The sequence below is a fragment of the Eucalyptus grandis genome, chromosome 5 (assembly GCF_016545825.1).
Source record: "Eucalyptus grandis isolate ANBG69807.140 chromosome 5, ASM1654582v1, whole genome shotgun sequence".
Classification (NCBI taxonomy): Eukaryota; Viridiplantae; Streptophyta; class Magnoliopsida; order Myrtales; family Myrtaceae; genus Eucalyptus; species Eucalyptus grandis.
The window spans coordinates 4086634-4112246 of NC_052616.1; the positions used below are offsets into that span (position 1 = coordinate 4086634).

The 25613-nt window shown below is 40.0% G+C and overlaps 3 protein-coding genes across 9 annotated transcripts; 1 reads left to right on the forward strand and 2 right to left on the reverse strand.

The window, feature by feature from the left end:
* The first annotated feature begins 1890 nt into the window (after positions 1-1890).
* LOC104443598 (beta-amylase 3, chloroplastic) lies at positions 1891-5020 on the forward strand. The gene is made up of 4 exons (XM_010057090.3): positions 1891-2465; positions 2801-3011; positions 3657-3767; positions 4002-5020. The coding sequence occupies exons 1-4, from the start codon at positions 1945-1947 to the stop codon at positions 4788-4790; spliced, it is 1632 nt and encodes a 543-aa protein (XP_010055392.2). The 5' UTR covers positions 1891-1944; the 3' UTR covers positions 4791-5020.
* Positions 2526-6717, reverse strand: LOC104443597. 5 transcript variants are annotated; one of them, XM_039313114.1, is made up of 3 exons: positions 6583-6717; positions 6355-6468; positions 2526-2993 (listed from the first exon to the last, which is right to left on the reverse strand). In XM_039313114.1, the coding sequence occupies exons 1-2, from the start codon at positions 6648-6650 to the stop codon at positions 6357-6359; spliced, it is 180 nt and encodes a 59-aa protein (XP_039169048.1). In that variant the 5' UTR covers positions 6651-6717; the 3' UTR covers positions 2526-2993; positions 6355-6356. The 5 variants fall into 5 exon arrangements, with proteins under 5 accessions (XP_039169048.1, XP_039169046.1, XP_039169049.1 ...); XM_039313112.1 differs by having other exon boundaries at positions 6333-6468; XM_039313115.1 differs by lacking the exon at positions 2526-2993 and adding an exon at positions 3043-3392.
* A 1195-nt stretch (positions 6718-7912) lies between these two features.
* LOC104443600 (probable serine/threonine-protein kinase PBL19) lies at positions 7913-11632 on the reverse strand. Of its 3 annotated transcripts, none has more exons than XM_039314147.1 (5): positions 11421-11632; positions 10491-11036; positions 9463-9723; positions 8990-9112; positions 7913-8837 (listed from the first exon to the last, which is right to left on the reverse strand). In XM_039314147.1, exons 2-5 carry the CDS (start codon positions 10839-10841, stop codon positions 8406-8408), a joined length of 1167 nt encoding a protein of 388 aa, XP_039170081.1. In that variant the 5' UTR covers positions 10842-11036; positions 11421-11632; the 3' UTR covers positions 7913-8405. The 3 variants fall into 3 exon arrangements, with proteins under 3 accessions (XP_039170081.1, XP_039170082.1, XP_039170083.1); XM_039314148.1 differs by having other exon boundaries at positions 10491-11051; XM_039314149.1 differs by lacking the exon at positions 11421-11632 and adding an exon at positions 11231-11414.
* Positions 11633-25613: the final 13981 nt, after the last annotated feature.

Genomic DNA, 25613 nt, shown 5'->3' on the forward strand with positions numbered 1-25613 from the left:
AATCTGACACCATCAATATTTGGGTTGCATCCTTGTATGCACTGTGGTGAAAAATTAAAGCGCGACTCTGCCCCCAAGCATAAATTCCCGCGTCCGCCACTGTGTATATATGAAATTATAGATAGATTGGGAAGAAAAAAGTATTTCTTAATCCAATAGAACAAGTCAATCACATTTTGAAAACACAATAAAATCTATACTGAAAGCTAAAATAAGTGTGCAGCACCTCAGAATTTCTTATTTGAGGTAAGTAATTACTACGTTACATGAATAAAATAATAATGTTTCTATCTCTTTTATAGTTCTAGATATTATGTCGACATGAGAAGAAACATGAGCACTATTTCCTTATCTTCTGAGTTGAATAACTTTGATTTAAGAGATGTGATTTTTCTATTGATAATTTTTTATGGTGAAATCCTTATTGGGTATGTATGAATAGAAGGAGATTATTCGCTGATTATAGCAGAAATCAAGAAGAGGAGAAGTGAAGATAGTAATTACAACAAGTCCACTTCGTACCCGTAGATTTGTGCATGAGAAAAAGATGCAAATTTTATAATGAAAGACACGGAATGGCTGAAGATCTTAACTTTTTGAATATCACCATTGACTCAGCACGAGAGATGTGACTTTCGATCCTTTCACGGCCGACCAACAAATCACAAACCCGAAAAGAGAAAAGCAAGTCATTAAAACGCGGCAAGAAAAGGTCATATGGCGAATCAGTTTCAGAAATTGAACTTTCTTAGCTCGAAAGCAAACGGGGACAAGAATCCAAGAACCGAAGAGCACGGAAAGAGAGCAGCTTCATTGTCGACCGCAAGAACTCGGCCCGAAAAGGGCCAGCACGCACTCTTATCTTAAGCAAACCAAAACCAAGAAAAATCTCATAATTCTGTCTATTTTCTCGGCAACAACAAATTCTCGATTTTTTCGTCCACAAGAATGGAATTTCAAGAAAGGAGAAGAAGGACCCCAGGGACGGAGGCTAATTTCTGTGACGTTTGCCCGGACCTTGACGAAGCAAAGCCACCCGTTGTTTATCACGTACAGGAGATAAGAGTGCAAACGGTGCGGGCTGCAAGAATGTATCCGATGAAGAATGAATAATAAAAGCAAAAGTAGGTTGGATTTACCGCAAAAGTTACTGTATTCAAAATGATAAATAAAATAGCAGAAGAGTAGGCGTAGCTCCAAGTTAAATTATGACTCCACGAAGCGATTAGCACATGTGAGATTATGCATGCGGGCAAGCAATCCATGGAGTAACCAATCATTCCAAGCAAAGCCTATCAAAGGTCTCTTATTGGCCATGCAGCGACGCCCCCATCGCTTCACCACAAGAGCTGTGTGAAAATATGCAAAGTAATTTTCGTATCGACAGTCATGCAGAATGAATCCTAGAGCTGAAGGGTTCAGGAAAAAAACATTGCTTCCCAGGCCAAGTAGGATGATATCACGTACTTTTACTACTACTTTCATAAGTACCGAAATTATTTCTGCCTTTTGACTCTCTTAGGATGAGGTTATTCTAAGATATAATAATTAGGATAACAGGTGCCAAGAGTCAGAGCGGTCAGAGCGGTTCGTTTAAGTTTTTAGACATTTAAGCAATGTTTTTGGCTGAAGATTACTTATGAGAGGTGACTAGACGGAATCGTCGACTAGCTACAAGCTGAACATTTACGAGAAGTCTTCGCACTCTTATCATCACAATGAGTGTTGAAAGGGTACAGAAACGGACGGGATCAATCCAAATGGCTCGGATCGAAAAGTTGAGCCGACGAGGATTTGAATATTTTTGCGCTTTTTAACTTTTATGCCCCTGAGCCCACCATCGTTTTCTCCTTCAAAAGGCCAAACACGTTTTCCTTTTATAAATAAAGACACATTCTTCATCATTTCCACAATTCCCCACTTCCCACAAATCTCAGAACCAAAATGGCTCTCACCCTACGTTCATCCACGTCTTTCATCAATCTGAAAGATAACAAATCCTTCAAAACCCCAGATGAAATCTTGGGCACGGTTAGCTTCACACAAATAAAGCCCTCACGGCGTCTCCGAGCGAAAAATTCGATGCATGAGATTTTGGAAAGAGGCATAAGTACGGAGGTGACAAGGAAAGATATATTGGAAAAGCTCCATGCTCTGACGGTCTCTCATGGCCAGCAAGGCACAAAGGTTCCGGTGTACATCATGTTGCCACTTGATACGGTAACGCACGGAGGGAATTTGAACAAGCCGCGGGCTATGAATGCGAGTTTGATGGCTTTAAAGAGCGCAGGAGTTGAAGGGGTGATGGTGGACGCATGGTGGGGATTAGTGGAGAAAGATGGACCGATGCAGTACAACTGGGAAGGGTATGCGGAACTGGTGCAGATGGTGGCAATGCATGGCTTGAAGCTTCAAGTAGTCATGTCCTTCCATCAGTGCGGAGGCAACGTTGGTGATTCCTGCAGGTATGGGTCGAATTCGAAGCATCTTTCCTTGTTCATTTATTTACTAGTTTAAGTCATGAATCAAAATCACAATCGCCTCTTACTTAACCATCAAGAAGATACTTCACCATGGCTGAATTAAGTATTAGAATCAGAACCTTCTTGCTGCCAGGTAGGTTCGCTAAGTTGAGCTAGTGTCTCAAACAGAAAAAATTGCAATTGCCCAATTCATGCATTTTCTAATTTCTTATTCCAGAACTTCAAATCGATACTGTCTTAAATTACGGATAACTTTTCCCTTTGATTATTGTGCCATGGATGAAGGTTGTGAAAACTTTTTTCTTCATTGATTCTAGCATTCCTCTACCTCCGTGGGCGCTCGAAGAAATCAGTAAGAATCCTGACCTGGTCTACACAGACGGATCTGGCAGAAGAAATCCCGAGTACATCTCCTTAGGTTGTGATTCATTGCCAGTGCTGAGAGGAAGAACACCCATTCAAGTCTATGCAGACTATATGCAAAGCTTCCGGGACAGGTTCAGTGGTGACCTGGGCAGTGTTCTTGCGGTAAGCATCAATCACATCCCATGACGCTTAATTTACTACCTAAAAGTACTATTTAATTCCAATCCTTATAAGCAGCCAGCAAAGTACAACTTTCAGGAGTGCTCTCTAACTTATAGCAGACCTAACGAAGATATTTTGGACACAATTCATTGCAACATTTCTCAAATTGAAAACATTGTAGCAAACATCTTTTTATCCACTCCCCTGAATATGTATTTACCCTGCAAAACTTTCCATTCTTAAAGCTAGAGGCTTCATCATCAACCGGGCTTTTTGCCTTAGCATTAGCATTAAGAATTCACCTAGAGAGGCGTAACCATCCCTTCAAACCATATAGGAATTTCAAGTACTGCAAGCCACTTGGACACATTTGAATGGATTCTACACAAGCATTAAGCAGAAAATGGTGCATCCGGATTATTAGTGAAGATTTAAGAAAGGCACAAAAGATAAAAATCAAATCATGAAGAGAGCATCAAAATATCACAAGAGTGTGCTATTATCCAAGTGGTGGACCACTGGCATCTAAAAACATGTCTAAAATATCCTTGATTGACTACATAATTATAATTGAGAACATTTTCCTACCATGAGTATTAACTGTATTTCTTAAAGCGCATATATTAATTTTGGTTTTCACTGCAGGAAATTCAAGTTGGGATGGGTCCTTGCGGAGAATTGAGATATCCATCTTATCCTGAAAGTAACGGAACTTGGAGGTTTCCTGGAATTGGAGAATTCCAGTGCTATGACAAGGTAAATGTTTGGACAAGAGATTCTCAATCTACACTGACCCCACTGTTTCTGGAATAGTCCAATGATTAAATTATAACGATGACCACTTATTGCTCAAAATCAACTAGTAACAGATAAACAATAGAGTACAATACTAATAAATTAGTCGATGATTAAATCAATAAGCATGAACAGTCACTTTTATTACTGAATTCTGGTAAATCTCACTGTTGACACTGATTTGTCTTAATGCAGTACATGAGGGCTTCACTGCAAGCATCAGCAGAGGCACTAGGGCACATGGACTGGGGAAAGTCTGGACCCCATGACTCTGGACAATACAATCAGTTTCCCGAAGAAACTGGGTTCTTCAGACGGGAAGGGACATGGAACACTGAGTACGGAAAGTTCTTTCTAGAATGGTACTCCGAAAAGCTATTAGAGCATGGTGACAGAATCCTAGCAGCTGCAAAAGGAGTATTCCAAGGAACCCAAGTAAAGCTCTCAGGAAAAGTGGCTGGTATTCACTGGCATTACAGAACAAGATCCCACGCAGCTGAATTGACAGCTGGATACTATAACACCAGATATCATGATGGGTATCTACCAATTGCACGAATGATGGGAAAACATGGGGTTGTGCTGAACTTCACGTGCATGGAAATGAGAGATGGAGAACAGCCTGAGCACGCGAATTGCTCTCCAGAAGGGTTAGTTCGACAGGTGAAGGTGGCAGCTAAAACTGCAGGAACAGACCTTGCTGGGGAGAATGCACTAGAGAGATATGATGAAGGTGCATACGCACAAGTTCTCTTAACAAGTAGGTCAGATTCTGGCAACTCGTTGAGTGCTTTCACATATTTGAGAATGAATAAGAGGTTGTTTGAAGAGAATAACTGGCGAAACTTAGCTGGGTTTGTGAAAAGCATGTCTGAAGGTGGGAACAACAGACTATCTGAGTCCGACTTGGGCAGGACTGACCTCTACATTGGTTTTATCAAAGAGAAAAGTGCCACCAAAATCAAGGAGGCTGCTCTTGTGTAGAAAACAGTATATGGGCATGCTAATGTATGACTATGCAGCATAGTGTGGAAACTATTATACTATCATAGCAAATATACAACAAATTTTCTGGCATGGCATGCCACACGTTTAGAAATAGAAGTATGAAAAATGTATGGGTCAATTGTGTAATTTTCCGAAATCATGCAATATACAGGAAGAGGGGTAGACCCAATATCTGGGTTGACTATAGTCCATCTTTTTCTCTCAAATTTCGTTTGCTCTTTGGTTGACAGAATCTGAACTACAATAGCAACTTTTGTATGCAAGACTGATTTGTTTTCCATATTTGCCTTCTTCAGTACGTCTTTCCCCCCAAACAACTCTCCAGAGAAAAAATTTGGGAGCGTTTCTTCTCTTATTACCTTTTCTGAAGGGTTGTAGGGGTGGCTGCTACTTTTTTCATCCATTTCAACAAGATGACACTTACCATGTCAATATGTTAAACTGAATATCCAGAACTCTAACTTTCCTGGTCTGTTGCAACATCCTTAAGACCTTACTCTCAGGGTCACACTGAATATTAACCGGTTTTGCTCATGAAAGTACCAGCAAGGTCGTCAGTGTGTTAAAAAAAAAAAAATTATATAATGAATACAAAGACACATTTGCATACAGGCTTCAAACTTCTGACCTATTATTGATATCGCACTTTGAAGGCTAATGTCTATGATATGGTTGTACTGCACATCTATTTTTGCAGAGAGTACTCTACTCTATGCTAATCAGACTAAGCCCACTTATCCAATGTCCACATCCTTTTCAAGGTTAATGAATTACGTGAACGACAATCATTTTACAGGTGGTCATTGTATTTCTGATAAATAGGTTTTATCTTTTTTTCAAAATAGGAAGGAGAATGAAATATGTGGGCCAACTTTTGAGCAGTAAAACTCTCTTCCTCATACCAGTAGTAAAATTAACTGACTACTTGCTGACAATTCTGACCAAAAATAAATAAAATTGCCAATAATGACATAAGATTGAGAAGACATAGCATAGGGAAAGATCCCTTCAACTTGGTAATTACAAGGATGCAATGCTTCTAGCCAAGAAATGAACTATTCAGAGTACCTTAGATGTGCTCTTTCTTAGCACGGCAGTACCGATTATACAGTTTAAGAGAGGAGCATACAAAGACATGGAAAAGCATGTTCCAATCTGATAATAAACAGGGAATGGCAGCACTATTGGGGTATGTAATGGGAGTAGTGCAGCCTCGGTTAGAAGCTTGTGTACATTTCCATAACTTTTGACAGTACAAGGGAGGAAAAGAAGCACGAAATCCAATTAAGCTAATCGATCGTGTTTTCAGACGAGACGTGCTCCAGTGTAGTAGATACGAATCTCTGCTACCGCACCGTTTCATCTCGATCCTACCTCGAATTCATCAGAAAACCGGAAACTACATTTCTCGTTCCGCTCGCAGTCACCGAATCCGAAGGCGCGATCAGAACACAATTCTCGCCACCCAAAAAAAAAAATGCTAAAAATCTGCAGCACACGCCGAGCTCGGAACTGAACCTGAGCATCGAATGAGACGTACTTTCACGCACGAGACGCGGAGTCCGCACCGCCGTCGCCGCTGTTCCTGCGGAGGCCGTCGATCAGGTCGCCGAGCTCCTTGCGAGCGGATTCTCTCCCGAACATGAACCCGTACCTAGGCCAAAAGCAGGTTCCGATCAGGACGCCGCCTCCGAGCTCGGAGCTCCGACCTCCGATCCGAGGAGCTGCCGGTTCGGATACGACGAAAAAGCGAGGGAGCGAGCGTTACCAGAAGGAGATGGCGGAGAAGACTCCGGCGGTGGCGACGGTGTGGAGGAGCGTGAAGGTCTTCTTCATCGGAGACGGCCGGCGAGCGGAAATCGGAGAGAGGATTTTTGCTGGGTTTAAAGGCGAACTTCAAGGTTTTTCTCCCCCGCGGAATGTACCTGACGAGAAGAAGAAGCCCGATGAACTGGGCCCGGAGCCCATGGGCCCAAAATGACTGTTTAAGCCCAGTCTTCGACAAACATCTTTTTTTTTTTTTTTTTTTAAAGGATTTTCATTGATTCCACCGTCGCGTATTTTACACACTTACCCCCGATTAACATGTGGATTGACTTAATTGCTAAGTTAACTCCAAGCGCACATTTCATTTAATCCATCATTGAATGCAGAAGGCTAGTTTTACATTGAAGGAGTTTAAGACTTATCTTATTTTTTTAAAGTAAAATAATAGAAAGCACATATCTCTCATGCCCATTCGTTTCGCGAATAATATGGCGTTTTTAGTGGTGCCATTTTCTAGGAAAATAATTATATTTTTGGCATTTTGCTAAAATTTGAAATTGAGTTAGAAAACATTTTCCGTCATTTTGTAAAGAGAATCTTTTTCTACATACACTCATTTTTAATAATTTATTTATTTATTTTTTAATCGATTTTTTAATTTCAATTTTTTTTTTTTGCTTTCCGTTCCTTTTTTTCCTTCTTCCTTAGCCTTTCCTTTTCTTTTTTTTTTTTTTTTTATTCTTCTTCTTCCTTGATGTTGGTGGGTCACAGACCATGGCAAAAGTCGATGACCAGCCAAAGAAGAAGAAAAAAACTCAACTTTAAAAAAAAAAAAAAAAAAAAAACATAAAAATACAAGGAAAATGTGCTTAGCAAAAAAAGAGTAAGGTGAAAGAAGTTATAGAAAATATTTTTCAGTTTTCATTTTCCATGAAATAGTTTTAATAGGAAGTAATAATTATGCTTAGAAAGTTGTGTTTTTAATTACAGTAAGTAAGTATATATATATATTCAATATCAAGAGTTATCTATTGTGCATTGAGAATTGTCATTTCCATCCTTAGATTCTCATTTAGTACTAGTCGAACACTAATTAACAAAACCCTCTTTTATGGTTATTGCCTAACACAACCCCACGATTGTTGTAGGCCTACCACCACTATGGAAGTGATTAATGCCCTTGTCATAAATTTTTTATCTGAAGCAAATCAGTCCAGAGGTTCCACAAAGAATGTTCAGTCGAGAGTTGCCCATGTGACATATATAGAGAGTGCGCCATCCTAAAAATCAGAGGAATCTTCGTTATAGCTCTGCAAAACTTTTAAGACTTATTTGCAATAATTACAAAGTATAAGTCATCTTCCATTGAGTTGCTGATGCCACATATCATATGTAAGTGCCCCAACACCATCTCTATGTTGGAAATCAAGGAGGAGAAAAAGTCCAAACACAACCACCTCAACAGCAACAACTGCAAAAAACAGAACCAACAGAGGACCAGAAAACCTTACCAAAAAAAAAAAAAAAAAACAGAGGACCAGAAAAGGTTGATTTACACAGCAATGAGAACAATTTCCCCCAGATTCTCAGTGACCACAGGAAAAAAAAAAGGAAAGAATAGAAATTAATCTCCTGAAATTTCTCCTCACAGGCTCTGTAATGGCTCTAACATTTACATCAAATTAACAGATTCCATCGCGCATCCGCATCGCCTCTCTCTTCTTCCTGCACAATTGCGTCCTTTGTATATCTAGAGATACTTTAGTTACTTATGCCGATCTCGACATGGAAGTAGCAGACCTCCATGGATTAGATTGATTCATGTTACTTCCTCCTTTGACCAACTTTTTTAGTACCGGATGATTCAGCATTCCCACCAGTGACAGAAGGTGCTGCCTCTCCTGATAGCTCTATTGCCTGCTTTAAGGTCAATACCACCTGACTCATTGCGGGTCTTTCTTTTGAATTCTTGTGTAAGCAACTCTCCGCCAATTTCACGACCATCCTAGCTGAAGCGAAAGAGTACTGATTCCGTAGCCGTGGGTCCATTATCATTATGAACTTCTTGCTGTCCGCAGGGAAATCTTTCACCCAGTCCAGTAGCTTCTGCTCCTTTGGCGGGCGGCTCCTCTCCACCGCCCGCCTCCCTGTGAGGATCTCGTAGAGCACCACCCCAAACGTCCATATGTCGCTCTGGATCGTTAGGTGGCCCGTCTCGACATATTCTGGTGCAGCGTAACCGTATGTTCCCACCACCTGATTATAGTTATCAGAAGAAAGGAAAATGCCGTCATGTCTATGACTAGGGTGATTCTCAGTTATTTACCGATTATTAATCATGCTTTACATTGATGCCTATAGAACAGAAAAATGTGTCTAAAACAGAGGTTTCAGTTGATAACTCTTACCGCTGTAGTCACATGAGTGCGGTCATCTGCTGGCCCTTCTCTTGCCATCCCGAAATCAGATAGCTTCGCGTTAAAGTTTTCGTCCAAAAGGACGTTGGATGATTTAAAATCTCGGTAAATTACCTGCACAATTAGTCACAGGAATTGCTTCAGCGATACGTAAACATGACGGTTGACTCCAGCTTAATAACACCTTCAGAAGCTGTGCTGCATTCTTTTGACTAAGTAGGTACATTGGATCAGAGAAACAGTTCCCAGATGGATAGGGAAATTTCAATCCTTTTAGTAAATTACCAGGCTCAAGTGCCTTAAAATCCTACCGAAAATGCTAATCAAATCATACCATCATATATATATAGACATACATAGATGGAGTTAGAGCTTTATGTACTCAGACATTAAAGACACATCCTAATTGAAACGGATACAATCATGTTGTCAACTAACTCGATTGCGTTGGCCATAAGTTGTACCTTGGGTTCCATGACCTCATGCAGATAAGCCAGTCCCTCAGCTGCTCCAAGAATGATTTCTAATCTAGTTTTCCAGGGCAAAGTAGGCAAACCCCGGTTGAAGAGGTGGTCGTCCAAGCTCCGGTTCGGCATGAACTCATAGACCAACAGGAGCTGCACACCCCTTTCGTGATCCACAGAGCAGTATCCTAAAAGCTTCACGAGGTTCGGGTGATCCACAATGCTAAGACATTGAACTTCTGTAAGCCATTCTTTACGACCCTGCACATTGAAAGAAAACACCCATTGGAAAATGAAATCAATCCTCAGGTCTGGAGGGTGGACAACAGATACAGCTAAATTGATAAAATGAAATTGTGAGGATACTATTTTGCCATCGAATTCAACATTAGGAAACCAAAAACAGTGCCCTAGAAAGAGGTAGCCACCATTATCTCCAGAATTTAATGCCAGAAACAATGCCGGGGCTGATGATCCTCTCAAGTGCAAAACGTTGTACCGCTTTTCGCATCTTCTCTCAGTTATCGGATTTTTTCCTAATTATTCCTAGGCATAAGCACTCGCACCAGCTTCCTCATCTGTGTTCATTTGCAGCAATATTTCGAAAATTTTTACACTATAGACACCGAATAGGACACCGACTTGATTAAATGTGAATTAATTGCTGTTAGCCATATCAGATCATGAACTCCGCGTCAATAACTAAGACAAGTAGATGAGATTATGCATAATCCAAATACAATTAGCCAAAATAAATAAATAAATAATCAAATGCATCTTCACCACATGAAACACCTGTTCAATATCCTCCATCTGCTACAATTTCGTATGTATCTGTCAATCCTAATTCCTCATCTACTGCAAATGATTCATTAAATCAAACTGTAGATTACAGAACCAATGCAATCACAAGCAACAACACAGAACGACCCAACTTCCGAAAGAAGGCCAATGCTACAAAGATGTGAAAAAAGTCTACAAGCACTCAACAGTGATAAAAATGATTGAACTACAAAAGCCATCATCACCTGCAATCCAGCCTGATTAAGCTTTTTGATGGCAACCACGAGAGGACGACCTTTACCATTGGGAGGGCGAACGGTGCCCTTATAAACACTCCCGAAACCGCCTTCGCCGATCTTCAACATCCTGCTAAATCCATTGGTGGCTTCCCTCAGCTCCTCGAAGGTGAAAACCCTCATGGTGTGCTGTTTTTCTTTGTACAATTCAGGTATGCTTCTTCTAGGGGATGGCAATGAGCTCATTGACCTCGTCGTCCGAGCCGAATTGCCGGGTTCTTGCCCGGTCCCGATTTCCGGGGCGGATACAGCTTTGTCCTTGCTCTTGAATTTGTTCTTGAAGTAAAAGCACATCATCATTCTTTCTCTATCGATTCGAATTCTCAAGAAAATCCCAGGACAGAACCCAAGTTCAACCTTTTTGGGAAGATCAATCTGTCTACGGCAGAGGGAATGCAAATGGGTTGCGAAGGAGAGATCCTTCGCAGCAAACAAGAGGAGGATATAAGAGATAGGAAAAGGGTAAAACCCAAGTTGACGAATCCGTGGAAGTGCCTGAAACAGAACAAGCTATAATGATGATTTAGCTCAATATAAAGCTAAACTTTCAGCTCAAGAAATTGTACAGAAGATTGAAAGTTCAAAGGGTTGAGGTGTGAAAGCCGTGTCATCGAAGAGAAAGCGTGGAATTTGAACCCCAAAAGGAGAGAAAAGAAGGGTAGAGAGAGAGAGAGAGAGAGAGAGAGGACCAGCAAAACAAAACCCAGATGCAAAAAGTAAAAATGAACTTGTCTAGCAAAAGCTCATCAATCCATTCAACACCCATCCGGGGATGAGACAGAGAGAGAAAGAGAAAGAGAGAGAGAGAGGGAGAGAAGGACTTGATGTTCAACGACATGGAAGACCGAGATGACCGAGAAGACCCTTCATATCCAGTACCTGAACATCCGCTCACCAGGACTCCTCCGTCGGTCCTCCGGTTCTTGTTTTCATCCATCTAAGCGCGTGAGGGTCGCCCTCAGCGTTGCGTCGCCAGCCTTTGAATCTTGACTTTAGGAAAAAAAGAAGTCGGGATCGTCTCGTCTGGACAAGCCGACCCGCGGGGTGCGACCGGGCACTTCCCGTCCTCTCGTCTGAAAACGACTACGGGAAACCTTAAAGGCTGCCCGACGAGGATGGGCGTGCCCGAAGATAAAATGCGCAAGAGAATGTGGTGGACCGCATTCACTTTCCATACCCCAAAAAACCAGGAAAAAAAAGAAAAAAGAGTAGGCCCGCCGTCGTAGGAATGGAGAAATTTGATATTTGGGGACTAAAAATTTTGTCATGCAAGATCACGAGGTATTATTGGCAAGATTCTATTGCACAATATGAAACATGAGGCAGAGGCCACCAGGATCGTGTGTAATAATTTTAAACTCCGCATGTGCAATGCTCGTCCACTTGGCATCAAAAGCACTCTTTGTGATTCAACCAAAAATTTAAAATAATATGACACTACTTTTGAAAAGTTGAATTATCATATATTCTCGAATATATCCAAGTTGATTTATAAAGTAAACTATATCAAATTTTCGAATGAGACCAACCAAACTTAACAATTGATGTGTACACACTTGGTTTGTGTATTAGATGACTTGTAGAAAATTTACATACCATTTTCTATATGAATCAGGTGTGCCCAAATTTAATTTGTGATGAAATCTTATGTGACTATTGCCTCTAAGCTTGCCACTTAGCATTGTAGTTTACTAGAATTGGACTCTCCTTGTCACGAGAAAAAAATTAACTTTTCTCCGTAGAAATTAGCTGAACATATGTGCACTAATTAATTGCCCTCATCCTTCCCTCTCTCTCTATTATTTAATTCTAGCTCGTTTGTATTTAATAAGTATTTTTGCTTAAGATAAAAACATAATCTTATGCTTTTCCACGGTAGGTAGACAAAAACTTTTATTTTCTATAAGCGTTCCAAGATAGTATAATATTTATGCCATATAATATTTTATATCGTGATTGTGAATTTTTCATTACATCAATTAGTTGCTCCATACTTTCATAATATAATTTTACGAATAACTCTTACAGCTAATGATATGGTACAAAATATTGTATTTATACTAAAAAAAATATCGTGCTCCATTTTAATTATATTTATGCTAAAACGTTTCCTTTGTTAAGGAGTTTTAAATGCAAATCTTTATTTGTTATGTTTTTAGAAGATGAAAAATTGGTTCTTCTTTTTAGTAAATTACATTTCCCGAAAAGACCACTTACAAATTAATATTTTAACTTTCTCAGTTTAGTTCGATGGCCTTTTTTTTTTTTTTTTTTTTTAATCTAGTCTTTCCTTCCTAAATCTCCTAATAAATGTTTTGCTTAATGGATACGTCGCCCTAAAAAATGCAAATGATAAGGATCGTGAACATCATTGTCTTGAAAAGTTAGCACAAGTTTTTGGAAAGCGCAACATTAATTTTCAACGGTTCATATGTTAGGAAATAGGATAGAAAGTTCATATTGGTCTATCTAATTGTCTATCTCGTCGACCCTTTCTTTTACCTTTTTACCCTTTCTTTTACCTTTTTACCCTCCTCTCTTCAATTAAGAATTAGGTTCATAGAACAGATTTGACCCTGATTTAGATCTGCAACATGCATGCTTCAAGTGCAATTTCTCAATTAATTTGCAATCTCCGTATCGATTTCTAATTTAGCAATGGTTCGGAGCATCACTTTATTTAGGTAAAAAGGTAGGTGGTTATGGATCACTCAGTAATTAATAATTAGTGCGCTCATTACCATTCAAAGTCCATTGCGTGTATATTTATGATGCCTAATCTCAGCTAAGTAACAAGCCGGGTAGAGATGGGAGGAGGAGGTGCCTCTTTGAATTACGTATCGACTTTAAAGCTTGAGGATTTGCGAGTCATCTACGCATCAATTACCTTTCTCTTTCCTGGGGACATGCCTAACTGAGAACTGCTATTAAGAGTAGTCAAACGTGTAGACTAAGGCCAATCACATGGTAAGGTCATGGTCTGTTCATGTTGGTGTTAATTTGCTCAAGTCAAGTTGACTTTGGTGGACCAAAGCTTCTCACCAACTCACCGCTTTCCCACTCTAGAAACTTGCAAACTAGACCCGAGATCCAAATACCCTTAAATATTCAGCGTGAATCCATCTGTTTTGAAAGTTTGCACCATGCCCCCCCTTAAAAATTGAATCGGGAGCGTAATAAGCGAACAAGAAAACAAGAAAATAACGAGTCACCAGCGAAATTGTTATAGGCGAATTTCCGACGGAATGACATGCGAAGGCGTGCCGACATTCAAATCATCGGTGTAAGCTCGGCCTTTAATGTCCAAAAAAAGGCTATTCAAAACCGGCGGAACGGCTTCAAAGGTCGCCGGTTTCAAAGTCAAAAAGTCAGTCCAAAGGGCAATCTCAGAACGTCACTTCCGTATATAATTTCTTAATCGCCAGCTCTTGTTTTTTTTTTTCCCTCCGACGTCGGGCCGAGGAGGGAGAATCGAGACAATTTATTTGTGTTTCTGACAAGGATGGAAGTAGTTATGCAGATTATAATATTGCAACAAGGAAAACAATCCTGGCCGAAGCGAAAAGGTCAAAGGAAACGAGCCACGGAGGCCCGGTTTGTAATTGGGCGTTCAATAAATTGTACAGACATGTCAATTTTCTTACGATGCGGAGAAGTTGTAATTTAATAATGAGTAGGCCCTCTTGCCTTCCTCCTTCCTGGAAACCGTGGCCTGTCGAATCGAATTGCTTTCGTCCAATCCAATCCAATCAAGATCGGTAGCCACATAAACGGGTTACGGCATCTTTTGGCCCCTTTCGTTTCTCTTCCACACTTTGGAAAGCGACCCGACTTGTCCAAATGCGAAATCAAAGTCAATCCGATTCATGCCGATACGGATCAGGAATTTGTGCTTGCTAACGAGAAAAACCTGTAGAAAGACTCGAGAAAAAAGAAGACCCAACAAAATTACGTGAACTTAAATTGACCCGGGGAGTTTTACTTTTGGAAGGATTGAAAAGGGGAGAAAAAAAGAGTGGTTGACTAGTTGTGATCGTCGTGCTAACGCGATGAGGAGATATCGCGCTTACTGCGTTTGATTCCGCTATCCTATTCTGATCTCGTTTTCCCTGCAGAAATCCCTTTTAACATGATACTCCAGCAAACGATTTTTACATTATCTTTTAGCGAAATTACAGCAGATTTACCTTCCCTCCTCGGCTGTCATTGGGTGCTAATAGACTCGGTAAATACTAGAGGCAAGCGATTTCAGGTTCCAACCTAAAACCTATTCTACATGTGCAAGTTCCTGAAATCTATTACGTCACAATGTTGGTTTTCAAATCTACTCAGTTTCCACATATACTCATAATTGAATTATTGCAGCGAATTATATCTCTAAAGATCACCATTTATTGTAATCCTTAATTGTAAATCATATTTAGACACGTGAAAATTATGAAATATTAATAAAGTAGAAATTTAAAGATATATATCATTGAAAATGAAAGCTCAGATTAATGATTTTATATTACATAAATATCGCAGGATTACCTAAAGACATAGAATAAGAAAAACATAATAACTTATTATGGATTTCGGGTTCCAAGTTTCTACTTCTATCTAAAATCCAGAACCTATTTGACACCCATCATATGTCCAAGAACCTGAAATTGGTCACGCGGGAACTAGTTTGGTTCTTCGATTTTGATTTCACTCGGAAACCATACTTATCTCCAGTAGAAGCAGCCAAGATATATGCCAAATTGAATGACACCTGGAATCCACTAAGCAGCCGATCATTACCGATGAGCGCAGCATAGTAGTTTCCGTGTAGATTGTTTGGGTGCACCAGCTGGAAAGCAATACAGGAAGTGCAGCAAATTGGCACATGATGAAATGAAGGGGCGGAGCAAAGCAACATTGAACCTTAGCATAGCTTGAGACAGTTGTTTTGGGGTTCCCATCCTACAGGACTTCCACATGAAAGGAGCTGCTTTTCCACTAAATACGGAAAGTGATCCATTAGGACGCACTGCTCCCATTCCAGGGTCAACAGACTCTGTCCCAACTTGGTCTACAAACCGAGAGAGGCATCGAGGGGAATTCAGAGGTATCAATTCCAATAATGATGCAAAGAGCACATGATGGACGACTTTAAGGTGAATTTAGTGGACCGCCTTTTTCTTGGGACGAGGGGGAACATTCAACTTGTTCTTGCCAAGCGAACATTCAACTCGCTCTTCCTCAGTATAAGTCGCGACATTTGATCGTCAAAGGGTGTACAGCGAGATAAAGATATGGAAAATCAGCAGTTGAACATCAGGCTTGGCATCCAAACATAGTCAAGTTTGACTAAGTACAGTATAAGTGGATCCACACTTGCATGAAAGTTAAACGTGCACAGCAATTCAACTCTGACATCCCGCCTCTCCTTAACAAAGTCAAAATTCCACAACATGCATTGAGGACTCATCCTACACTTGAAGGGGAAGGAAGAGCCAATTCCTACCTTTAAAGTAATGATGGCTGCAACTCCAATCACAACTCGAACCTGACATAGTAGAACACAATGAGATATAACTCGGAATCGACGCGTCGGCACGCTTTAATCCATTTTTCATGAAAAAAAAAAAACATGTTGTAATCACACCCAAACATTATGTAGCATTTTCAATTTGCTTTTCGACTAATTTATTCCAAAGTCCATGTCTCAGTACGGTGTTCCCATTGTTGTCACCATATTATTACCATGTGAATGAGAGATGTATATTTTTTGTTCTTTATGACTGAGGACATCCGCAGTTGAAATTGTTGAGATACCAATGAACGCATGATGTGGGGATGGAGGATCTTCAGCCAATTTCAAGTGGTCTGCTCTTGTTTAAAATGTGATCCTTGGACATATTCTCTACTGTACTTTTTGGCTTTATGAAATTCTAAGTGGCCAAACTTCAGTTCAGGTGTCTGAAGTCAAACAAATATTTAGGGAGCTGCATCACCGTCCGTCCCTGGAGTCCAGTTCATGGACAATCCTACTTATATTCTCAGTCTGAATGGATAACTCGCTGGGTTAGATTCTTCTCAATCCGCATGCTTCCCACATGGGAATAAGAAGCAACAAGACATAGCGAGAAAGAGAATCTGCTTTCAGAAACAAACTGAACCTCGGCAGTTGCCGCCATCTCAATTCCAACGTCAGTAGTGTCTTGCACGGTCTAGAATGTAGAAATGAAAACTCAACTCGTTTTTGTAAGCCAATAGTGGAGGGCAAGCATCCCGCTCGTAATGAAGACACAGACCAGAGAGGAAGAGGTGATTGTCAAGCTTAAAGTGAGTTAGATTTTGCTTCTGTTGTAGATGCTCCAATCAATGAATATGTCTCTGCTACCAGATTTCCTGGAGCCCATGTCTGTACACATAGCACCCTGTTCAAAGAAGTTCATCAACTCAATATCAAGTCCTATCTGAAGTTTTTAACTTTGAGGATAGGATTTAGCATCTAGTTTACATCAACCTTGCATCAAACAAGAGTACCTGCAGATATTGAGTCATCATAAATTTAGAATCTTTATAAGAGTCATTTGGATGCAAATGAATTTTTTTTGACCTCTCAATGGCTTTATCAGTCTCGTCCAAGTCATAGTCCACTTTCCATGATTTATTAGCTGTTGATTTTGTGATAGCTGCAAGAATGAAATAATGGTTCTCATATGGACTTATCTGACAACATCAAGTCCTTTCAATACAAAAGACGAAGGAAAATGGATTGCAGTTCTGGAACTTAATTCTGAGTTTTCAAACTAGTAAGTAAACTGAAGGACTAGGAATTTAGGATAGCACAGATGTAATGATGCTTTTGAGTTTTGAGCCAAATAGTCTCATGAAAATGTCCAAGGTCAAAGGATTGCAACATAGAAGTGCAAAACTAGTAAATTAAGGATGGGCAAACCAACATGACTGAAGCGTCATTGCTTCGGTAGATTATACGAAATTGGGAACATGGAAGTGGAACTTCCCTGCCTAGAGGGAGATATGACGTGGGTATTATGGAAAAAATTGATTTTCTGCTGTTCTTAGGACGATCTATACAGGTCGTATTTGGGCAAACCAGCGTCTCTGGCACATTGGTCGCAGCAGTATACAGAATGAAAACAGGAACATGAAACTGGAAATCTCACTAATCCAAAAAGTGATATGATAAAGGTAGGCTGTTTCAGATTGTGTAGCATGGAAAAAAATGATTAGTTACAATTGACGGTTGGATGTTTGATGCACCTCTAGAAGACCATCCATATATTTAAAGCTTCAGGACCCCTCCCTCTAGGACCAGAAACCTTCTTATTTTCTGTTTTTTCCCTTAAAATCCTCATTCGGGACTTGTGATCATCAGTGTCCAATTGCCAAGTTCCTTGAGTACTTGCTAACACCCAGATTAAAGATGTGAGAAACTTAGCATTCAAGTAGTTAGCAAAAAATGTTCTGGTGACTGTTGTGCTAACAAATATTATTTATCATGGGAAAACAAATTGAATAAGCTGGTCAAGAATTTTGTCCCTGACTCCAAGGAGGATCCTGCACGCTCGAAATGCCATCACAAACTCTACAGGTTGAATGACTAGATGAAACAAAGTCAAGACAGTATACAGCAAGAGCACAAGATCAAAGCGCATTTAATATCTGCCAAAGAAAACATTTCAGTGGGCACCGCACAATACTCTTTTAGAGGATGGATCATCAAGATGAGAGGTGAGCGCACAGTGACAGCAGACTTTCCTGAGCAAAAGAGCTGCAATAAACATTATCTGTCACATTGAACTGGTGCACTGCCCCCCAAATTGAAAGCTCAGTTGGTATTAAAACCTTTGCTGTTAGCTAATAAACCCACACTTGTCAAACCCACACATGTCAAGAGGAACATGATGTGGCATGTTACAAAATAAACAAAGTCTAATCTTGTGAACAACTGTGTGCGATTGATACCAATGTAGCCAAGGGCGAAAGTCAGTTTGCAAGCACAAAGATTTTCCAGTGTCATAGAGCAAAAAAGTAGATGAGATCGATGCTGAGATGGGGAGGGTTTCAACTTTGCTTGAGTGGCTAGCAACCCAATATCTTCCCCAAACCCTTCATTGTGTCCATCGTTTAGATTAATTTGTAAACATTGGTTGCGTATCTGCATCAAAGTTAAAAAGGCTTGAGCAGGTTACCGGAAAGAAAGGTAAGAGCACATCACTTGGGATTAGGGAAGCTAGTACTACAGGATACAATGCACTAATGCGATGCTCCCAGTAATCTATAAGTTGCCTGTTGCATAGTTACCTTGAGCAACAGCTTGGCATTATGAGAAGGAAATACACGGTGAGAGGAAATACTTTACACTCGCAAAATGCACATTGGAAGAGCAACACTCATTGAGATTTGAAATATTTTTGTGATCAGAAACCGTTCCATTGATAATACCTATTGCTTCTTTAGAGCAACATGAGAATTGAGCTGTTTCATCTGCAAATGAGGTGTAAAAATGTTAGCAAAATGACTGTCATTTGCTGAAACAGAGCGGCAGTAAGAAGTGATTTTGACATCAGAATCTAAAAGCTGAAAGCCAACCATTCATTGCTTTTCTTCGTCGGGCATCTTTTGGGTGTCCTGATCATTTAGGTCATCCAACACCTTCACTTGCTTGTCGAACTCCTCGACAAGCCTGACCAGGCAAGAGGCGGCATCTTATTTATGATGCAAAAGGAATGAGAATCTAACGAAGTCGCGAAGAATGTGAGATACTAACTCCTAAGGCCCACGACCAAAACTGCATTTGAGACTGATAGCATTGCACAACATCCAATGAAGCACGGGCCCATAAGCAAGCATAGGGAAATCTTTTGCTGATAATTCAATTCGAAAGAGTTCCAAGTATAGATCCTGGAGCACTTGAACTCCATACTAAAAATCACTTCATTAACTATACTCAATTAGTCCAGACATCTGCAGCATTCAGGAAGCATCATGGTGAACGACAGCAACTCCTTTTCCTAATCAACATTACAAAAGTGACTTCATAGAGGAAGCAAACATCCAACACAAACCCGTATCACCCCGTAGTCAGCCTTTGTCCGCCATTTATATTCATTTTTCCAACTTGACTGGTCGTGATATGAACAATGTCATCAGCTCATGAGGAAAATGTTGGCACCCTGTTTCCCCTACTTTCCACACGATTGTTGAGCGAAAAAATACACACCCATCACAACTATCATAGAGGTGTAGAGGAGAGTGGTGAAGATTCATACCCGCATGAAGACCTTTTTTCTCTCATTTTGATTGAATTTCAATCCCATTATTATAACATGTGGTATTAGATTGGTTTATTCAATCACATGAACATGAGATTAAATTGATAAATATAGCGTACTCAAATAAAAAAAAGAAGGAGCCATTATTGATCCAATGAGAGAAAAGATGTTTTCTTGAAGATATGAATTTCCGCCGCTCTTCTCTAATAGTCGTGATGGGTGTGTTTTTGTCTTTCAACAATTTTGTGGAAAATAGGAGAATGTGGTAATTAAATGCCAACATTCTCCACTAAAGAGAGACCTTATGTAGAGTACTGAGACGGACCCTAAAATTGCCAAATCTCAATCGTCATCCAGGTTTAGGATATGAGTTCTCCATACCTAATTGGATGTCATAATTAGATGGCCCATAATATATTTAATTAAATTTAGCCATGTCATATGTTAAATAGAGGATCTGATGGGCCACATAATTGGGTTGGACCTTGTCGAGCCTAATAGAAAATAGCTAATTGCGATGGACTAGTGATTCTATTAACACGGATGTCAAATAGGCCATTCAAATGCACCAGAGACAAACTGGCGAAGCGCAGGTCTATGGGGACCATTAGAGATGAATCGCGGGCTCACCTTAAAGTAAAGAGGATGTCCTACTGCTAGGGTGTATATATTTCCTTGCCTAATATGTTCAATTACTTAATCCCCAAATACTGTATCCACGAACAAATGCATCAATTCATGATTCCATTCTGTTTCTCAAGTGTTCCGAAACTAAAATTTGAATCTTTTGTATTTTATTGAAACTGCTTTAGAAAGAGTTTTCTCTTTTCGTACCTATATATAAAATTTATGGGTATTGTTTTTTTTTTGGTAAAAATGGGTATTGTTTACATTTATCAACCATTTCCACAATTACCAAAAGTTCTAACTTTTCGTAGTGAAATGGTTCTTTCAATCCTCAAATGTCAATTCGTCTCTTTCATGAGTGGGAAAAGAGGAAAGGAAAACTGACGCACGATATCCATTAACGGAACAAAGTCCCTTTCATCGAGTGGGGAGGGAAAAGAGGAAAAAGAAAATTGATGTCTACCTGCGCAGCCTCTCTCGACTGCCATTCCTCGTGCATGCATGAGGTCGACCCCTTTTTTAGCTGTTTACATGGAAAGGGAAAGGGAATAAACCCGACGCACACGTAAACGAATCGCGAACGAGTACGCTTTAAGATGCTCGTTGCGTACAATTCTACTTAGAATAACTCAGTTTTCGAGATATTGATCTTGTACTGGCGCGTCGCCAGTCACTCTGTATTCTAAGAATACCCAGTTTTGGAGCCCGCGCAGAGGGGAATCGAGGACCCGGAAAAAGCAAATGGTCGCTGTATGATGAGTCAACAGAGGTCTTTACGAGCAAAAATAGAGAGAAAGGGGGATTAAGATGGCAAGGATGAGTCACTAGGGACGTGTAAAAGAATCGGAACTTGCCCAAATCACACAAAATCAGACCGCATCGGCCCAAAACCGGTAATTTTTAAGGGAAGGAGGGGAGAGGGAGGGTGTAAGAGAGAGGGAATGAGGATGCATTGTTTAAGATGGCAATGATGAGTCACTAGGAATGTGTAAAAAGAATCGAAACTTGCCATATCACACAAAATCAGACCGCACTAGTCCAAAACCGGTAATTTTTAAGGGAACTAATGGGTACCAGCTAAGTAGCACCAACACGGGCACGCGACACGACACGCCAACACGTCATTTCTCAGAAAAAAAAGAATTCCAACACGTTGTGATACGTTGTATATTAAATATATTTTATATATACATGATTAATTATTATATTTAAATTAATTTATTCAAATTCATAAATAATAATAATAATAATAATAATAATAATAATAATAATAATAATAATAATAATAATAATAATAAAGCCTATAATAAATCTATACTAATAACATTAATAAGTTTATTCATAAAAAATGGGAAAGACATTTTTTGACTTTAACAAAAGTTTTCGATGAAATAAATAACTAATGAGAGATTATAGTCAAAATAAATTTATATTTTTTTACGATGATCAAAATATATCATTATTTAACATCTAGTGCTTTTATTTTTCGTAATAATTTTTTAATCCACCTATTTATTTATTTTTTAGCCTTACCATGTATTAATAAAGTTATTTAACATTCAATATTTTTGGGGGCTAAATGGATCCCGCCCACTTATTTCACCCTCTGTTTTCTTCCCCCGCCTCACCCACTGCCTGCGCCCTCTCCATTCTTCCCTCACCCCCACCCACCACCTGCACTTGTCACTTCCCAAGATTGAAGTCACACTACACGAGGCTTTCGTTTCCTCCCTAGAAGCCGTCGTCTCTCTCCTTGCTCTTCTTCCTAAAATTGAAAAAGCAATCAGTAAAGTAACGGCCCAAATGGCAAAAACCCTAGCAATCATCTTCTCCTCTCCCTTGCTTGGTCTCTACCCCTCTTGCCGTTGCCTCACCTCCGTTCCCCACTTTGCCGTCATAGCCTCGCGTCCAGCCCTCAATTGCGGCATTGCGGTTCTCCATCTTGGTGTTATAGTCGGTGGTTGCAGCCGATCAAGACGATCGAGAAGGCTTCTCGACGTTGCAGTCGACCTTCTCAGTGTTACAGTCAGCAATCGCACCCTCCCTCGCCGTCGCTCGCGACATCGCCTTGGCTTCCTCACCCTTGCCTCCACTCTCCATCACCTTCTTCCCTTCGCACCTGCAGACCCGCCCACAAACCTCCGAGCACGCACGTTGGAGCGTGTCGAAAAGTGTCAGAGTTTCCGACACGCGTTGACCGCGTGTCCGAGCGTGTCCGATACTTGTCAAGATGTCCGACACAACACACGGAAGCGCTTCAAATGTGTCCGAGCTTCCTTGCTTCCTTGGGTACCAATTTGGTTCCCGATTCAATTAGCGGAACCACCCACCCATCCCCTCGGACTGGACTAATATTATAATAATATACTAATTTTTAATATAAATATAAATTAATTTATTATTATTTTGGTTTCTAACTCTTAATTTGGTTTTTAGTTTCTTTCACTTTCAACATAATATTCTCGCTTCTAGCTGCTTCTAGTATCTAGTTGTTGTAGTGGTTGTTTTCATTTTCTTTCGTTCTTATTAAGAACGTTGGCTTATAGTTTCTGATTTTGGTTTATAATAAGACCGGTTCCACATACTTTTTTTTGTTTTACTTTCTGATTTTGCCACAAAATATATAGGGTTTCTGATTTTGCTTGTTATATGTTGCAACGATAAATAGATAGGGCAACGTATACTTGATGCGTGGGGAGGTTGTTTACGGTATGGACTTTATGGTCAAATGAATGAAGATATAGATATTTGGTAGATTTTTGGTGAGACCAATTTCATGGGTCCACCCAAGAACCAAACTGGACCACGGAATCAATAGGTGATTCTCGATTCTGATTTTTTGAACCGGTCCTTAGTGATGGTTTCCCGATCTTCAGTTGGGGACCGCCACTCGGACCATACTCACCCCTACCAGTGATTAGGCATTAAATTATCTATCTTCGGTGAAATACTTCACCTCCGCGTTGTGGTTGGCCAGCCTCCCTAAGCCGGTGATCCTCTAGGCTCCCGTCCTCGTCTAGTTTGGAGGTCTAGGTGCTGGTGGTGGTGCGATCTTCGGAAAAACTTCTGCTGTATAAAAAGTAAGTGTGAAAGAAAGCGAGGTGAAGCAAGAAGCGAAGAAGTTTGGGGAGAAATTTTTTGTATTTCTTCAATTGTATTGAATGTACAGATCTCTGTAATTATAATATAAGATGTACATAAAGAAAAGGCAATGAAATATTCTACAAATCAATCTAATATGTCAATTTAATCCTTAATTGATTTAGCACACGATTATAATCAAATCGAATTCCCGGCAAATCTCCCGAACTCTCGAGCATACCTTCCAACAAAGTGAGCTGATCCATCTGATATTGAATTTCCATAGCAGATAAGTGTTTCGCCCTCCATTAACACCGTCCACCTATCTGAGTGATTACCGTTTTAGGGTACAAAAGAAACTCAAAACCATCAGAAACAACCTCGATTTTGCACGAAACACGGAGGGTCCTCCTCCTCGTCCTTGTCTTCTCCCTGCTTTTCTTCATTTATACAGAGTTACATAAGCTGTCGACCGGCATTAGCAGATCTTCATGATTTCTTTCCCTCTGCAACAACGTTTTCCTTGTGCTCGGTCCCTTCCGTGCAGATCCGCTCGTTGTTCAACTCCGTTCAAAAAGAACAGAAAATAAATCATTTCACTGACCAGCATAGACGGATTCTTTTAGAATCATGATTCCTCTGTCTATTCTGGAATTAGGTCCTGTGCAAGCCACCAGCGCTTCAGGATTTTTCGATTTTGCCGCCGTTTAGAAGAGTGAAGAGACATAATTATATTATGGGTTGACTTGATCATCCGGCGAGCCTACAACGAATGATCGAAATGGGGCTCTGTGACAGTTGCATTCAGAAAACACTTTAGCAAAATTCATGCTGTGGTCGCGTAGTGTAGATGTCCGACTCGTACATATCAATTGTTAAGAATAACAACGTTATGACTTGTTCAAATTCAAAATATTTTGAATTAATTAATACTTTTATTATTTAGTTATTACCGTGATTATTACTATCGCCAATTAATTCAAAATATTTAAATTAGTTCATTCATATTTCATGTAATTATTATCGTAGTTATTACTATAACAGACTAATTCAAAATTCAAAATATTCTGAATTAGTCCACATGATTATTGTAACAGCTAGTAGATAAACTCAATAATACAAATGCTATCATTGAGTTAAAGCATAAGTAAAACTCTTGCTTAAACTCAGAATCTGTTTTTACACCAATGGCTTATTATATTTTTAACCATCAAACGAGACATTCCTTTCGGAACGATTTGGAAAAAAGTCTAAAATCATTCAAGAGCCATAGCGAATGACTAAATGGTCTCGATTAGCGAGTTTAGATAATGTTTACTAGAATGAGGCGCTAATTAAGATAGGTCAATCTTAGCATGTGAAACATAATAATTGATTTTATTATTATTATTATTATTATTGGCAATTTGAGGTAAGGAGTAAAAGTTTTTTGGGTACAAATTAAATGTAAACCTTTGACCATTTAGACTCTTGTAATAATTAACGGGCTTTGTCAACATGATAGTTTTTGAGTTACTATAAGAATAAGTTTATTGCGAGTCATAAATTCTTAATGAAGTGAGCATCATAACAATTTATGATTATTTATTATTTGATTTTTTATGGTCTAAAATACATTGTTATTCTAATTGTAGATTAAAAATTATCATATGATCATTTCTTCTAATTAAGTCCTACTCCTTACTCATAGTCATAGCAAGCGGCTTGACCAAGGATTCCTATTTATAGCAATTTTTTTTTCGGGAAAATGGTAATTTCTCGGAAACATCCTAGGCTCCCTCATTTTTGCACGAGCGACGTGGACATCGCCCCCGACGACGCTCCCTCCCCTCCCCGACGTCGTTTCCTCCCCTCTCCCCTTCCCGGGGTACCCCGCGGCAGGGGCAGTTCCGCCATTTCACCTTGACGATTGCCAGTCAACGCACGGACGCCAAAGAGAGTCCACGCCGTTTCCACTGCCGAAACGCTCCCTCCCCCTCCCTCCCTTTGGCACTTGCATGCACTGTTCGTTCGCGCTCTTTCCTTCCCCCTTCCTCCCGCGATCTCGCCGCCGCCGGCGGCCCTCCCCTCCCGGCGCGCCCGCCTGCGGCCT